This window comes from Triplophysa rosa, linkage group LG23 (genome assembly GCF_024868665.1).
Source record: "Triplophysa rosa linkage group LG23, Trosa_1v2, whole genome shotgun sequence".
NCBI lineage: Eukaryota > Metazoa > Chordata > Actinopteri > Cypriniformes > Nemacheilidae > Triplophysa > Triplophysa rosa.
The window spans coordinates 8024895-8042563 of record NC_079912.1 but is presented as its reverse complement, the minus strand read 5'-3'; the positions used below and the strand labels follow the sequence as shown (position 1 = coordinate 8042563).

At 37.0% G+C, this 17669-nt stretch overlaps 2 protein-coding genes across 2 annotated transcripts in view; one reads left to right on the top strand and one right to left on the bottom strand.

Annotated features, from left to right (window-relative positions):
• Window positions 1–2407: 2407 nt before the first annotated feature.
• Window positions 2408–6645, top strand: napga (N-ethylmaleimide-sensitive factor attachment protein, gamma a). The gene is made up of 11 exons (XM_057322588.1): window positions 2408–2569; window positions 2756–2823; window positions 2912–2996; window positions 3109–3126; window positions 3206–3236; window positions 4171–4280; window positions 4385–4451; window positions 4585–4655; window positions 4786–4864; window positions 4958–5167; window positions 5583–6645. The coding sequence occupies exons 1-11, from the start codon at window positions 2517–2519 to the stop codon at window positions 5721–5723; spliced, it is 933 nt and encodes a 310-aa protein (XP_057178571.1). The 5' UTR covers window positions 2408–2516; the 3' UTR covers window positions 5724–6645.
• Window positions 6646–7166: 521 nt separating this feature from the next.
• The window catches only part of LOC130546988 (piezo-type mechanosensitive ion channel component 2), a 107492-nt gene continuing 96989 nt past the window's right edge, over window positions 7167–17669 (bottom strand). Inside the window, exons 38-53 of the mRNA XM_057322587.1 lie at window positions 16877–17302; window positions 15751–16009; window positions 15351–15533; window positions 13962–14211; window positions 13736–13868; window positions 13414–13561; window positions 13113–13327; window positions 12871–13029; window positions 11081–11228; window positions 10325–10513; window positions 10144–10236; window positions 9795–9964; window positions 8947–9063; window positions 8789–8868; window positions 8438–8651; window positions 7167–8019 (exon numbers count right to left, since the gene is read on the bottom strand). Of these exons, the coding sequence (XP_057178570.1) occupies window positions 7767–8019; window positions 8438–8651; window positions 8789–8868; window positions 8947–9063; window positions 9795–9964; window positions 10144–10236; window positions 10325–10513; window positions 11081–11228; window positions 12871–13029; window positions 13113–13327; window positions 13414–13561; window positions 13736–13868; window positions 13962–14211; window positions 15351–15533; window positions 15751–16009; window positions 16877–17302 (3037 nt within the window). The 3' untranslated portion in view covers window positions 7167–7766. The remainder of the gene's footprint in view (window positions 8020–8437; window positions 8652–8788; window positions 8869–8946; window positions 9064–9794; window positions 9965–10143; window positions 10237–10324; window positions 10514–11080; window positions 11229–12870; window positions 13030–13112; window positions 13328–13413; window positions 13562–13735; window positions 13869–13961; window positions 14212–15350; window positions 15534–15750; window positions 16010–16876; window positions 17303–17669) is intronic.

Below are 17669 nucleotides of genomic sequence, written 5' to 3'. Positions count from 1 at the left end.
ACAATAAACAAAAAAGCCAGAGTCCAATGTCTGTTAGTCGTTAGGGTTCCTACGCAGTGTTCACTGCTCCCTACTCCCTGAGCACGATATCCATTCAAGTGGACTTCGCTGACAAAAAACGCTCAATTGGAAGATAAGCAACGCACGGTTGCGCAGATTATAATATAAATAAATATTGTAACTTTACTTTTAAATTTAAAAGAAATATACATAAACGTAACTCGCGTTATGTATCTAATCAATATAATCGTAACTGTTTATGTTTGTATATATATATATTTTTGCTTTTGTTTGTATTATTATTATTTGACCGATGCAGCTTTTTTTTATTTGAAACTCTACTTTTATGCAAAAAGACATTTTAATTTGGTCAACTATGTGAAGATATATTCTTAATCCATCATGATGGTCACTTACGGTCTCATCTCGCTTTTTTCCATATGTGGCGCAGCCGTAAACATTCCTGAGGTTTTAAGCTTTTCGTCTAAAAAAAGTTTTTCATATCCACCCAAATAATCTTAGTATATGCAATTACAAAACAGCTGGATAATAGATTATTTTTCTATTGAACAGAAATCACAGGAATAAACAATACTTCAATGAAATCTCTCTTAACACCCTTATTGTGCTGGATATATACCATGTAAAATGTAACCTCTTTTACTATATTATTTACCAACAATATTGTTCACTGATCACCACTTTATTCCAATTTATATTTCTAAACATTCTTTGTGGCAATGTGCCATGAGTCATATATACACTCACCTAAAGGATTATTAGGAACACCTGTTCAATTTCTCATTAATGCAATTATCTAATCAACCAATCACATGGCAGTTGCTTCAATGCATTTAGGGGTGTGGTCCTGGTCAAGACAATCTCCTGAACTCCAAACTGAATGTCAGAATGGGAAAGAAAGGTGATTTAAGCAATTTTGAGCGTGGCATGGTTGTTGGTGCCAGACGGGCCGGTCTGAGTATTTCACAATCTGCTCAGTTACTGGGATTTTCACGCACAACCATTTCTAGGGTTTACAAAGAATGGTGTGAAAAGGGAAAAACATCCAGTATGCGGCAGTCCTGTGGGCGAAAATGCCTTGTTGATGCTAGAGGTCAGAGGAGAATGGGCCGACTGATTCAAGCTGATAGAAGAGCAACTTTGACTGAAATAACCACTCGTTACAACCGAGGTATGCAGCAAAGCATTTGTGAAGCCACAACACGCACAACCTTGAGGCAGATGGGCTACAACAGCAGAAGACCCCACCGGGTACCACTCATCTCCACTACAAATAGGAAAAAGAGGCTACAATTTGCACGAGCTCACCAAAATTGGACAGTTGAAGACTGGAAAAATGTTGCCTGGTCTGATGAGTCTCGATTTCTGTTGAGACATTCAAATGGTAGAGTCAGAATTTGGCGTAAACAGAATGAGAACATGGATCCATCATGCCTTGTTACCACTGTGCAGGCTGGTGGTGGTGGTGTAATGGTGTGGGGGATGTTTTCTTGGCACACTTTAGGCCCCTTAGTGCCAATTGGGCATCGTTTAAATGCCACGGCCTACCTGAGCATTGTTTCTGACCATGTCCATCCCTTTATGACCACCATGTACCCATCCTCTAATGGCTACTTCCAGCAGGATAATGCACCATGTCACAAAGCTCGAATCATTTCAAATTGGTTTCTTGAACATGACAATGAGTTCACTGTACTAGAATGGCCCCCACAGTCACCAGATCTCAACCCGATAGAACATCTTTGGGATGTGGTGGAACGGGAGCTTCGTGCCCTGGATGTGCATCCCACAAATCTCCATCAACTGCAAGATGCTATCCTATCAATATGGGCCAACATTTCTAAAGAATGCTTTCAGCACCTTGTTGAATCAATGCCACGTAGAATTAAGGCAGTTCTGAAGGCGAAAGGGGGTCAAACACCGTATTAGTATGGTGTTCCTAATAATCCTTTAGGTGAGTGTATATATATATATTTAAACTTTATTTTGACCCTGCTGGATTTTTTATGCTTTTTTAAATGTTACTATTTGTGTAATTGATTGTTTTCCCAGACATTTATATTAATTCAACATAGTTTATTTTACCCATTTAGAAAGAATTTTCACACAAAAATATTTTAACATAAATGCTGTAACACCATGCCAGGGTGACTTTAAAGGGTATTAATGCGATTGAACGTGGTATCTGTTATTTGTATGCACATTTACTTAACGTTAAAATGAATCATAATCGTTTGGTGATCACTTTACTTATGTATATTATATTTATAGAGGCGATGTACAAAGTCAGTCGGACAAAAACTTATCAAAGGGGATTGAGCTTCTATCCCTTAGGCGCCCCCTAAAGGACAACAACCGCACTACAGACTGCGAGCCAACCCGGAAGCAAACGTCAGCGTCATCATCAGGCGATGTATACAGCGTTTGAGCTGGAAGTACCCTAGTCATTTATTTATAAACAAAATCATTTATGTTTAAAGGGCTGTTTTAAAACCATGGCTCAAAAAATCAACGAAGCTCATGAGCACATTGACAAGGCGGAAAAATAGTAAGTGATTGTGAGTGTTTAATGTTTTGAGATAAATTGGACTCAACATCACTTTCTACAGCAACATCATAAGCATATATAGCTAGCTCTATACGGTAGTTTAAGTAGCCTATATAACTTAGGGTAAAGTTAATCAATGTACCAAATGAACCAAACCGTAACTGATCACATTGTTTTTAAATTCAGTTTGAAGACGAGTTTTATGAAGTGGAAGCCTGATTATGATAGTGCTGCATCAGAATATGCCAAAGCAGGTGGGTTGCTCTTTTAACATCCCCTTGATATATTTCTGTACTATACAAAACACTGATCTGAGATCTGTTTTTGTATTTCTCGTCCCAGCTGTTGCCTTTAAAAACGCCAGACAGCTTGAACTGGCTAAAGATGCGTATTTACAGGAGGCGGAGGCACACACCAATAACAGATCGTATCCTTCAGGCCTCTGTGTTGTGTTGTGCTGTCTGTCTGAATGCATTCACACTATATACATTTAAGAATACCTTTAATACATTTTTCTTTGACCTTGACTCATTCTCCAGCCTTTTTCATGCTGCCAAGTGAGTATATCAATCTTAATTGAGTTATTAATCAGATTATTGTACTTTTCTATAAATACAAATGACTTTCAATATGCAGGGCACTCGAGCAAGCAGGCATGACCCTGAAGGTGAGTTCACAATTTTATTACAGATTTAAAAGGATACTTCACCCAAACATCGTCCAGAGAACAGAGAAAGATATTTGGAAGAATGCTTGTAACCAAACAAATCTTGCCCCCCATTGACTCCCAAAGTAGGAAAATTTATTTTATCATTTTTTTGTTCTGTTGAACACAAAAGAAGACATTTTTGAAGAATGTACGACATTAAACAGTTCTGGGGCACTTTTGACTAACATTGTATTTTTTCCTACTATGGCAGTCAATCTGTCTGGTTATAAGCATTCTTCCAAATATCTTTCTATGTGTTCATCAGAACAAAGACATTTATACAGATTTGGAACAACTCGAAGGTGAGTAAATGATGACAGAATTTTCATTTTTGGGTGAAGTATCCCTTTAACAAGCTGCCTGTCCAAAAACTGGGTAAAATTCTACATTGTTACAGTAATTGTTTGTATCAAAGTTTGTAACAATTCAATGCATATATGACATACAGTCATTCGTTATGTATCTATTTTCATGAGGTTTGTTAATAGTTTTTAAATAGGATTTAACCATATTCTTAAAGGGATAATCCCCCAAAATAAACCCACGTCATTCCAAGCTTCTTTTTCCATACAATAAAAGTGGATGGAGACTGCGGCTGCCAACCTTAAAAAATGAAAGATGTGTGTTTTTAAGTCGCTATTCGACAAAAAAATTAAATATAGATTGTTTTAGCGACAACAACAAACAAAAGTTATGTGTTCCAAACTTAACTTCTGGGAGACCGCCGCAAATAATAAATAATTGCTGAGTAGTTTTAATCGAATTTAATACAATTAAATAGGAATATAAATTCATTTTAGTATAAATGAAATATAAAATTGTTATATTACTAGCCACTTGACGGACCGATAACCAAACACAGACCGGAAGTTAACTTGTCTATGTTCTTCAGGATATGCAGAAGATCCCTGAAGCAGTGCAGTACATAGAGAAAGCCAGCATGATGTATGTGGAAAACGGCACACCCGACACTGCAGCCATGGCTCTTGACAGAGCTGGAAAGTAAGTGTTTAAAACACAACTTGGAAAAACTGGTTATGTATCAGATATTTATTCAGGATCCTTCATACATTTATTCATATAGAAAAACAACTTGCTATTTACAGGTTGATAGAGCCTTTGGATTCATCTAAAGCTGTGAACCTGTACCAGCAAGCTGCTTCTGTGTTTGAGGTGAGCATGTAGGATTTTTTAGGCCTTTACTCGAAAACTGCATTGAATTTATATTAATTGTTTTAACAAAATAAAAGAAACACCAACGTAAATCTGACTGGACCATCAATTTTTGTCACGTTTCTACTCCTAGAATGAGGAACGATTACGGCAAGCAGTGGAGCTCATTGGCAAAGCTTCAAGACTTCTTGTTAGACATCAAAAGTAACTTTTGCCTATTTGTTTGGTCTTTTAAAAAACATAAATAAAAAAAACCACACAGAATTAAAACATTGGTTTTAATATTTATGTTGGATTTTCTAGTTTGTGATTTGAACGTGATCAATTATTTCAGGTACGACGAAGCGGCAAAGTCAATTCAGAAAGAGAAGAACATGTACAAAGAAATAGAAAATTATCCAACTTGTTATAAGGTCTGTCTCAATAGTGCACTTTAATTCTGACAAGTGTATTCAGTGATGTCCACTATAAAGACATTATTGGACATGTATTTTTTTCGTACTCAGAAAACCATCGCACAAGTGCTGGTGCATCTTCACAGAGCAGATTACGTGGCGGCAGATAAGTGTGTGCGAGAAAGCTACAGTATCCCAGGATTCAGTGGGAGTGAAGACTGTCTTGCGATGGAGCAGCTTCTGCAGGGTTTTGATCAGCAAGATGAAGATCAGGTGGCTCGTGTTTGTAATTCACCCCTGCTGAAGTACATGGACAATGACGTGAGTTATCCACTGTACATCTTGTAAACCTACAAGTTAAATCTTTTAAAATAATATTATTCTGGTTTATACTATATTTTTTTTCTAGAATTTGGGAGGTATGATGTCAACACAGACTTTCCCATATTATTTCCATAGTTTAGAGAACTTGTTGTAGTTCCTGTAGTTTTCTCAGATTTTCCGTCTCTTTTGGGTCTTTTGTTTGTCAATTCAAGTGTCCCCTCATGACAATAAAGCAAAATAATGACCCTAATTTGTATCCGTAATGTATTGTGAATAATTGAATAATAAAACCGAATGTTTGTACATTATAATAATTTACCTTTTTATTCAAATTTTTACCTTTACAGACCAAACTTTGATCTGTTTTACACGTCCACACATGAACTTGAATCATCTCTGTCTTATTCTCCAGTATGCAAAGCTGGCCATCAGTCTGAAAGTGCCTGGAGGAGGGAAGAAGAAATCAGCCGCTGCTGCCGGTGGAGACACGGGCGTGAACGCCGGAGCCGCCCAGCCAGAGGAAGAGGATGAGTATGCTGGTGGGCTCTGTTAAACATCTGATCCCGCATCAGAGCTCATTCTCTGCTAAAGAAGGGCCGATTCTGAAGTTCAGAGCTGCTCAGACACTTGCATTTTAAACATACTCCATCTGTTGCCTGACTCCTCCATGAAGGTATAAGCATGAATCTGTTAATGCTGGTGATCCTAAATTATTTTATTCCTGGACTGGGGCTGTTTGTGTTTAAGATGTTTTCAGAATCATTTATGAGAAAAATGTCACCTGGAAATATTGAAAAGATCTACACTATCCATACAGAGGCCTTTATGCAATACTTTGTGCAGGGTTGTACTTTATTCACTTTGGAACATGCCTATTTTGGTTAACTCTCGGTCAACTTCATATTAACATTATTGAGGCATTCCTGACTGTTGCATATTAATGCATGTCATACTGTTATCACGCACTATATAAAACTAGTGTTGAACTTTTTATGGTTTAACCAGGTTTTTGTTTCAAACGAATTATTCCCCAAAGTTTGTTTTATGTTAGCTTACTAGAGAATCATCATTTTAAATGATATGAGGAACAGTAGTTCTTTCTACATGCTGGAGATTGACAGTGCCTGCACTAACCTTAAAAAGGGAATGAGTTTACAAAGTCCTTTTAACTATTGTTTAAAAATAGTATAACTCATATAATAGCCGATTCGTTTCAAATCTAAACACCAGCCTTTGTTATGTGGAATGGCATCAGAAACTAAGCAGGACTCCTCGCATAAATGCATGAACTACCTTAATATTGTATGTATATAACAGACCTTAGACTTTAAAGTAGATCCTAATTTTCTTTTGTTAGAAATGTAGGTGTGTTTTGAAATTTCAGGGAACAATTTCTCTATTGGACACAGAATCATGAATTGTTATTGCATGGGCTGAAAATATAAATGAATGAATAAAATAAGACGTTGACTTTCTAAGAAAAATGTTGGTCTCATAATTAGTGGGTATGCTGACACTAGTGGTTACACCTTTTTAAGGTCCAATGTGTAATTTTTTGGAGGATCTATTGACAGAAATGCAATACAATGTACATAACTATGTCTTCAGAGGTGTATAAAGACCTTGCAAAATGAAGCGTTATATTTTTATGACCTTAGAATGAGTAGCTACATATACATCGCGGGTCCCCTTTCATGGAATCCACCATGTTGTTTCTACAGTAGCCCTAAACGGACAAGCTGCTCTACAGAGCGCGTTTCATAGAATATGTTATCTCCTTCGACAAAGAAGCGAAAACGTGACGACATCTTAGTCCTGTGTCAGCCACCATAGTGCTTTAAAAGGGAGGGTGGAGTGAGCCATTGGTTGCAATTCGCAACCTCACCACTAGATGCCGCTAAATTTCATACACTAAACCTTAAACATTATGTACATACACGTGCATTCATAGAAGGTACACACACACAATGAACACAGACAACAATAGTATGTTTCAAAAATGTGCTTTATGCTCATGATATTGATCCACAATTACACCACATGTTCCTCAACACAACAATGACAGCAGTGAAGTGTTGCTCTGTTGAGTCACTTTGAAAAGTCTTAGTGTATGTTTTGTTTCCTGAGAACCCTTCAGTCTTAGGTTCAAGCTAAAATAAGGCAACAGATCATAATTCCGATTCAATTTTTAAATATCCTTAGGTCCAGGAACAGTTTTCTCTAAAGAAAGTGGCTAGTGTCTTTTCGTCACGATCACCTTTGTTCAAGTTTACGGGCAGCTACCAGGACAGTATATTGCACAACGCACGATAAACAATTCCCAACAGACAGGTGGCGCTAAAGCCCTATAACCAGATCCCATCAGTTGCATCCTCCTCGCAGCTTCTATTGTCCTAAAGGTAACCTCAGATTAAGGTACGAACAGGACACTTCGGTACTGTCCGACAGCTTTTTCACCTGTCGGTCACATTATAGTAGGCAGTAGGACCTCGAGCATTGAGGCCATTTCTTTCTCACAGTCTATAAGAGCGCTTGTGATACGGACACCTCCCGCTAGGACAGGGATCTCTGTTGGTTCTCCAGTATCTCAGAAGGCTCATTTGGTCTTCTCTCTGGTCCATTTGATCATAGTCTCTGGTGACCGATAAAGGAAGATCAGTTTGGCATACAGGTCTTCCTCAAGCTCCAGCTCTCCCGTCTCACGCACGAGGAAGATGTCTGTGCAGAGTTTGAGGATGCGGTCCACGCAAGGAAGCTCTTCGAACATGATGGAATGCGAGATGCCGCTGAAGAACTCGCGGACGAACTTCCCGATCACCAGCACCACGGATGCATACAGACCCATTATACTGTGAGAGACAAAAAGATGGAAATCATAGCACACTATTTTGCATACTTGATATATCCAGTGCATATGATTGACCAGTCCAGTTCTCCTGGGCAACTTAAAAATTAAAGGGATAGTTCAAAAATGATTTTTTCCCCTCATTTAATCGTCGTCATGTCACTCCAAACCTGTATGACTTTCTTTCTTCTGCAGAACTCAAAAAATGAAATTTTGAAGAACGTTGGTGACCAAACAACATTGGCCCCCATTGGCTTCCAACTGCATGGATGCAAAATCACCGAGACATTTCTCAAAATATCTCCTTTTGTGTTCCACAGATGAAAGAGTCACATACAGGTTTTGACTGACATGAGGGTGAATAAATGATGACAGAATTTTCATTTTTGGGAACTATCCCATTAAAGTATTGTATGACTTACCCATATCCTGCCAGAAAGCCCAGACTGGGAGGACTGACTTTATCACTGAAGACATAAAGGTGCAGTCCAGCATTTCGTTTCTTCTCTGACTTTGCCTCTGATCTAATCTGGATCTTTCCTGCCGATGGCTGGTCCACGATCCACCACTCCTGGATCTCCTCGCTGCCGTTATGAGACCTCTCCAAGTCCAGCAGGATGCTTTTATAACCATCAGCTGAAGTGAAAGGGAGCGTTTCACATTCAACAAATAAATGCATAGGTTTATAGTATTTTTATATATGATTCGGTTTATACTTTATTTGTTTTAGGTAAAAATGAGCAAAAGCAATATAGAAAGGGCATTTTAATTACCTCTGTAAAGATGATCTATTGGTTTGGCGTTGGAATCGCTTGGTGCTCGAATGAAGCATGGAAACACTTTCTCTATTACCCTAAAAAGAAAGAACAAAGAAATCAATATACAGTGTTGAAGTGTGTCATTTAAACACGTTTTTTTTCAGTTTACATACACAGCTTTTTTGCTGGTTCCGTTAAGCAAAGCTATCAGCTCTTGTCTGGTATTCATGTCTAGATATGTGACATGTTTGTCCATCGCAAATTCAGCTTTTGCTCCCAGACTCAGATTCCTGAAGGAGACAGAAACATAATGCATCATCAATGAATGTGTTAAACATCAAACTGCACCACACTACAGCAAAAAATATTTTGGGTGTGTGTCATGGTATTTACAAGTACGTTGGTGCTAAAGGGTTACCCAAAAATGAAAATTCTGTCATGAATTACATAAATAATACTGTTCCTCATTGAATCCCCTAGGGGTGTACTCACTTTTGTTGCCAGCGGTTTAGACATGAATGGCTGTGTGTTGAGTTATTTTGAGGGGACAGCACATTTACACTGTTACACAAGCGGTGTGTCATTTCTTCAGTGTTGTCACATGAAAAGATATAATAAAATATTTACAAAAATGTGAGGGGTGTACTCACTTCTGTGAGATACTGTAGGTGATGACTGAATTTTCATTTTTGGTGAGTATCCCTTAAGAATGTTTTGTTTCTTATAGTTATGTTCTTTGGCATTTGAAACTACACATTTTTATTTATTTATTTTATTTGGATCAAATAATAAAAATATGAAAAATATAACATATAGATATAAAAAGGGTTAAATTATTTTTTGTTATTATAAATACGTTAATAAAAACAATGACAACAATAACGTTTTTAAACGTGTATATAATCCATTACTATTATACACACAAAAAACAAGTGATTCTGAAATCTGTGTATGAATAGAGACTTTTCCTCAGTTGGCTGAAGTGAAAGTAAAACACCATATTCTGTGTTCTTCTATTAACCTTTGGATGCTCCAGGACATAGTAACAGGAAACTGGTCTTCTTTACTCAGGACGTCCATTAGATTCTTCCTGCTTGGAGGGCTGATGGTCCACAGGGAGTTTGAGCTTCCTTCCAGCTCCGCCACAGTCACATCCTCAGCCGTGTATGCCTCCAAAAACTGCAGTGCACTCTGGGAAAGATGTTCAATAGCAGTATTGTGTCATGCTTCATACTAAATTAAACTAAAGTGTGTCTAACAAAATGAAGGATTTTATATTAGATTAAATATAATAATACTTTATTTATATTTATTTTATATTTACACACACAATACTGATGTTAATAGTTATATTCAGCCAGTGGACTTACAGGTTCATAATTGTATGAATTCATAAAAGCCAGGAAATCTGATTCTGTAATCTCCTTCAGTTGATTCTGCTGAGCACTCATAGTGAAGATGGGCTATAAAGCAACAATTCAAATAAAAAACAACATGACAACCAGGAAAATGTCACTACGATGTAATCTGAAGGGTTATTTAAGGGTTTACCTGAAAACCCCCCAGTGTGATGGTGACAGACACGTCCAGGGGTTTGTTGACGACTCCAGCCACCGATTTGACCAGAGACATGAAGAGCAGCGGAAACCAGACGATACAGATGAGCAACATCACGATCATGCCGCCCATACCGTACTTCACCACCTTCTTCTTTTTCTGTCCCCGAGGCTGAGGATACCTCTGAAAACACATCAAACCACTTTCATTAGTCTGCAGCTATGGGATTTTTCATCAGCCAGGTATTCAAAGCTATTTTCATAAATGCACATCTGACCGCACATTCATTCAATTCTATAATCCATAAAGTTAATAAACAGCCTGCATGTGGTTATACATATTTGGCAGAAATCATTTCTTAGTTTTGATTAGACCTTTTAAGCTAAACATTTTCTAGTGACTTGTTGCAGTTACAAACTGTTGCCACAAGTTGACACTTGTGCCGATGCAACAAGTCACTACAACATTTTGAGGTCTGAAACGTTTTTATAGTGTAATATTTATTCATAAATCAAACATCACGTCTTTCACCATTCATATGACTGGTGTTTATTATTTTTAATTCGGTCAAAAAAATAAAAGCATGCATAATAATAATATTGATGCTTTCCTTTAAACCCCCACGAATGAAACAATGATGGAATAGAGACTCAGACATTTTTGACACATTTATTATTTAAACATCGCTGGGCTGTCATACAGTGAATCTTTTGATATTTATCAAGTGTTAAGACTGGAAAGAAGCCTCACCTTCTCAGATTCCCTCCAGCACTTGAGCACAAATATATGAGCGTAGATATCCTCCACACAGATCCAGCTGGACAGACTGAGAGTTGTGTCTGTCCACACCCAATCCATCACCGCACGCAGCTCCGTCAGGAACGGCACCAGCCGGAATCTACACGTTGATTTAATGTGAAATAGAGTTATCTTTTCTGAGAAACCAAAAGCTAATTCGGTAAGTGTGTTGTATATTACAACAAGTTTAGGACAATATCTGGCGGAGATACAACCGTTTAAATCTCTGGAATCTGAGGGTGTAAAAAAATCAAAATATTGAGAAAATTGCCTTTGAAGTTGTTAATCAGAGGCACTAGGCCATCCACTCACAAAAAAGTTTTTATATATTTAGGGTATATATTTGTATATATTTAATTTATACTTAATATCTTAATTAATTTTTGCATAAAAGAAAAATCGATAATTTTGACCCATACAATGTATTTTTGGCTTTTACTAAAAATGTTCCGTGCTACTTAGACCGGTTTTGTGATCCAGGGTCACATATGATCAATTAAAGATTTCTAAGATTCTCAGATGGGTTTGATATCAACTAGGGTTGCCAGATCTGCGCAAGAAAACCAGCCCAATAGCGATTGACAACTGTCCCAACAACTAGACTCAAAATATGGCACTCCTATTCCGAAAACACATATTTTCGATCCTTTTTATGCATTACACAAAATGTCTTCTTGAAAATCACTGTATAGACCACTTTTTTAAAACGTATACATGGCTGGTCCAGAGGTCACCTTAGAAACATTTGAACAAAGTACAACCAACAGAACATTTATAACCAAATCAAATGTTAATCGAATATCTGTAAGATTTAAATATATACGTACGATTTAAAAAACTAAAATAAAAAATGAAACCAGAAGTGCTGATGGATCAGTGTTTAAATCTTGCAAAGTGGGCTATAGACCGTTGCATCGGACTTGCGCGCCGGGACTGCATTTAACTTCCGGTTTGTGTTTGGCTAGTGTCTAATAATATAACATTTATGTTAATGTTAATTTATATTCATGTTTTATTGTATAATAATTGCATTAAATAAACGATTTCTTGAATTTTGTTGTATGTTCATTTAATTAAATACAAACAATTGTTGAATGAGTCCTTTAGTTTGGTTGCATTTAAAGAAACGGTATGGTACATTGACATCTAGCGGTCGATATTGGTATCGCAGTCTAAATTCTAAATATTGGATAGGCAAGTTTAACCCAGTAACGGTTTGGTTTCTTTTGCGTGTTATCAGAAATAATCTACAGGCACTCTATTGTTTGTGAATGTGCACTGGAAGTTAAGTGCAGTCCACGATCATTGATGCTGTAACTTTGAAACCGTCTAAATTATTCATTTTAAACGGTCAGTTTTCATTAATAACGTCATCTTACCTTAAAAATGACAGCTGACGAACAAAATGAATCCAGTTTAAACAGTTTAAATGAGATCTGGCAACCCTGACTTCCACTCACACACAGTAAAGATATGAAAAGTAACCCGCAATTTGTTTTTCAAACAGAGTTGGCAGTATGACGTAAAACAAACACATTGCAGCTTTAAAGAGACACTGTTATATGACAAAAGATAAAAAGTTCACTAATAAAATCAAGAAGTTCTTCTGGAAGATCAGGTGGATGTTTTCCAGTAAATGTGGATCATAAATATTATCACAGAAGCTAAAGATCCGCTCCTTAGATGTAATGTGGTTGAACAGACTGGATTGTGGTTTCTTGGACTTTAGTTTTATTTCTTACCCCTGGAAGAGGAAGAGATTAACGTAATTATAGCTCTTGGTCAGGAAGTTGCCCAGCACGCGGGTGGGGTAGCCACAGCGGATCTGATAAGCAGACAGACCGAAGTAGATGCACTTCACAAAGTACCACAGCTGAGCCACCGTGTTCTGGCTGAAACGCCTATAAAAAGTGCAAAAATCACATATTACATCACTGGAAACTTCTAAATACTCCAAAAATGAACACGTTGTTAGCTATTGTACCTCTCAGTGACTCCTGGTAGAATAAAGAACATCCAAAAGTGAATGCCGAAGACCAGGATGACCTGAAAGATGACCTTCCCCATGACAGTCTTCCTCAGGTACAGCGCACGATCTACCACCATCGTACCAAACTGGATCAGTACCATCACCAGAAACGCCTCAGGTACCTGATCCTCTGACAGAGAGGAAGTGATGTCAGCAGCTGCCGAATGTTTCTGTGAGAACAATGTGAGATGTTACACGAACTGCTTTTCTCTAACAGGATATCTTGTCGGCGACACTGCAAAGACGCAAAACGCACCCCAAAAGCCCAGAATCCAAAAACAATGATGATGAAATCAACCGTGTCGGCCAGAAACATGACGACATAAACGTCGGTCACAGCGCTGTATTCTGGGTGGATGAGGTTATAGAAGAACTGACGGATGGGAATGTAGATCTCCAGTATACTGTAAACGCAAAAATATGCATCTGTGATGAAATTCACTCAAAAATGAAGCTTGAATCCCAAACATTATTTTTTTTTAAATTTTGTGCGAACTGTCCCTTTAAACTTGGTGTTACGAACACGAATTACAGATATGCGTTTGCTTCGGTATATATTGCTTTAATGAGAGTCATACATTTTGACAGTAAATCGTTTTGCTTTGATCAGTTGTTCTCTGAGCTTTTCCAAAAGAAGTTCCTTTCGACATTTCTGTTGGGCGCTTAGTGCACTGCCGCCCCGTCGCTCGCTCGCCCTGGAACCTGTGCTGCCTGCGAAAGGACAACCAAATGTACAAAGTAAACCTTGCTGACAGAAAAACATGATATTCTCCTTAGTAAAATGAAATTGTGGGGTATTTATACCTGCTCTGGAGTGAGCAGAGCGCTGTGAGATGTTGGATTCTGCACTGGAGCTGTAACGGCGGAGGACAGATTTTGTGTGGTGGTGTTTTCTGGACAAGCGCACGTGTGTCGACACGGGTGATGCGTCGTGGGAAACAGGGCTCTTTTCTGACCACGGATGTGTTTTCTCTTCACTGTCTGAATCAGAGTGGTGAGAAGTTGCAGTTCTACCACCTGAGCTGGGCTCATCTTCATCCCACAGTCCATGACACTGGTGAGAAGTTTCACAAATATATGTAATTGAAGTTACAAGCTATGAAATGACATATACAGCCGTGGAGAAAATTAAAAGAGCATTTCAAAATGATTGTGAGTATTTCTGAATGTACTGTTTATAGGTATGTTTTTAGGTAAAATGAACATTTTTGTTTCATTCTGTGAACTACTAACAATATTTCTCTCAAATTTAAAAAAAAAAAAAAAATTCTATTTGCATTTTTTTTGTAGAAAATGAAAACTGGAGAAACAGGTCAAAATAACAGAAAAGATGCTCCGTATTTTTTCAGACCTCAAATGCTGCAAAGAAAACAAGTTCTTATTCACTTATAAGCAATGCAACAGTCATATTTCTACATGTATGTAGGAAAAGTCCAAAAATATATTTGTTTGTGAATCAGTTTTCATGTGTCATGTCATGCTGTCAGTCTTTCACATTGCTGTTGGTTGACTTTATGTCACTCCTGAGCAGTGTTGGGTAAGTTACTCTCAAAAAGTAACTAACTACTATTTACTAATTACATATTCAATAGTGTAATTAGATTACTGTACAAATTACTCTCTCCAAAAAGTATTTAGTTACTTATTACTAATTACTTTCTATATCCTATATCAACCTTGATTAGTTAAGTGATTCAAGGATAGGCATGAAACGACTCTCAATTCATTCAAATAAATAATATTAAAGTACATAAAGTATTATTATTAACTGACCAAAGTATTACAAATGTGAGAATTATACATTAAAGCACAGATTTTAAAGTTAGACTCTGAATTTTGATGTCAATTCCACTATTGCACACACATATAATACACAAAGTATTTAGTTTAATTACATCAAAAGTAACTAATTGAATTACAGAAAAAGTAATCCCTTACTTTACTTTTTCAAAGGAAAGTAATTAAATTACAGTAACTAATTACTTAGTAACTAGTTACACCCAACACTGCTCCTGAGGTTTGGTTTTGTTGAAATTGAACAAACACTGGACTGGAATGACCACAATACCTCTGGAAACGCTGATTTGAAATGAAAATTTGGAATGGTGTCTTCATTTTTTCCACGGCAGAAATACTGCATCAGAATCATGTACCAAACATTTTATGCACATCAAATGTGTCACATGTTAATACCTTCAGTATGGATCGATGGAAGAACAAAGCGAGAAGCTGAACCAGATCGTAATGGACGTAACCTTCTTTCTTCTCCACACCGATTATGTTAGGAGGGTGAAATGGTTTGACCTTGTCCACTTCTACGTTCTTGTTGAACGGGAAGAAGCCAAACTGGAAAAAGTATTTTATCACTATAGTCACCTATGTGGAGAAAAGAAAGAAGTTAATCTAAATAAATGAAATAACTTTTAATAACAGACTATAGGAACATCTTAAAGTTAACAACTCCAGCTGTAGCTTGTAAACAGAATGTTTAGAAAAAGTAGAACATTGAATGCATTGTATGCCTCTCCATAATCTTTCCAAAATCATTGTGTTGATATGGATATTAAAGTAAACTATATTACAGATGTGACACCTCTGTATAGACGATGGCTGTCATCCAGAAGCGTTTGCTGGGTCGAGGAACAGACAGCATGGCCCAGAGGAATATAAGGATGGGCAGAACCAGCGTGGCCACGGATGCTGAGATCATGTGGTTGAGGATGATGACCAGATAGCAAACCATCTCTGAATGAGCCACCAGCATGTTATAAAGAGCATAGCAGAGCTGGAGAAACTGAGGTTGAGATCTGTAGAAACTTTCAGACTCTTCAAGCTTCTCATCATAGAACATCCTGATGAAGAACATCAGAGAACATTTCAATTTGGATCATTCATTAAATAAATTACTGATATTTTAAAAACAACTAATAAAGTAATAATAAAAGTGAAGTTCATTTTATGAAGTATTATTTCACCAGCACATTTCAAGTATACTTTACTTGTAATACTTAAATATTCTAGAAGTGTAACAGTAGTAACGTTTCTGTATAAAACTAGTTTAAAATTATGTTTTTCTGGGAAGTAGGTAGGTCCTATATAAAGTATATTTCTAAAAAGTACATATAAACTGGACTGAAAATATACTCTCTTATTTTTAGTTTAAAAGAAGTCTACTTATAGCACAGATTGTTCTCAAACAAATCTTGTTGTATTTCAAACAAAATAAACATATTAAACACAAGTAAATTAAACTTTAAAATTAAATATTTTATTAAAATAAATATATTTTTAATTAATTTGTGAATTCATTTGTTTCTATATATTTAATATATAAATAATTTTTATATATATGTATAATTATTTGTACATAATAAAATCAAATAAAATTAAATTAAAGACACACTAACAGTTTCTAACATGTAAAGATCAAAATTCTGTATTTCAAACAAACAAAATAAAAGTCACAAAATAAATATATTAAACACCAGTAAATGAAACTTTAAAATTAAATATTTTATTAAAATCAAGAATTTCTCATCAATTTGTGACTTAATTTGTTTCTATATATTTTATATATAAATACTTTTTCTATATATTTTATGTATAATTATTTTATATAATAAAATCAAATTAGATTAAAGACACACTAACAGTTTCTAACATGTAAAGATCAACTAAAGTTAATTTCATAAACCTAGGTCACATGACTGTGACATCACCTGCTCCGTAGTAGCTCACTGGCTGTAAGCTGATGGCTCATGGACAGCAGTGTTACACAGCTCTGATAGCCTGACTTCTCATCAGGTGTTGCCATCCTCAATTGCCGCACCTCTGAGTGACCCGCCATTTCACCCGCTGAATCCAGCCCAGTGGCTTTACTGTACGACGGGGGGATATCTGCACCGCCCCGGCACCAGGCCGCCCGCTCGGCAGAGATAATGCTGTCCCATTCCTCACTGGCTGTGGCTCCCTGAGGTGTCTGACCCTCCCTGGCACAGTGGTGTTGTGGTGAGGGGGGTGGTAGGTCTGAAATGGGGGTCCAGAGTTTATCTGGGCGTTCTCTCGTGGCTTGTTCATTCACAGTGTCCTCGATTGTGTCATCGGTGCCCTGGCGTGAGTAGAGTTCAGAGCCCTGGGTACGTTCACTGATGGAAGAGAAAACAGGTATGTTGTGATTTATGGGTATTACCACAAGGGGGAAGCATTATGCAACATTACCCAAACGAAATTTAAGAAAGCTACTTTGGAGTTTCAAGACAAGGCTTTTTTAAAAGAGCGTTCTCTTTCACCATAGGGTTACAGTAGCTGTGTGAATAAACACGTTTTAACATCCTAGACAGATTAGCTTGGAAATTGAGTACTGTTATTGCTTCTAATATGCAACAGCTGCGGGTGCAATTTGTATGTCTATGCTCGTGTGTGTATTTTAAATGGATATATATATATATACTGTATATAGGTATAATATTATTATTATTTTTTGTTTGTTTCTATAAACTGCCTGTGATTTCT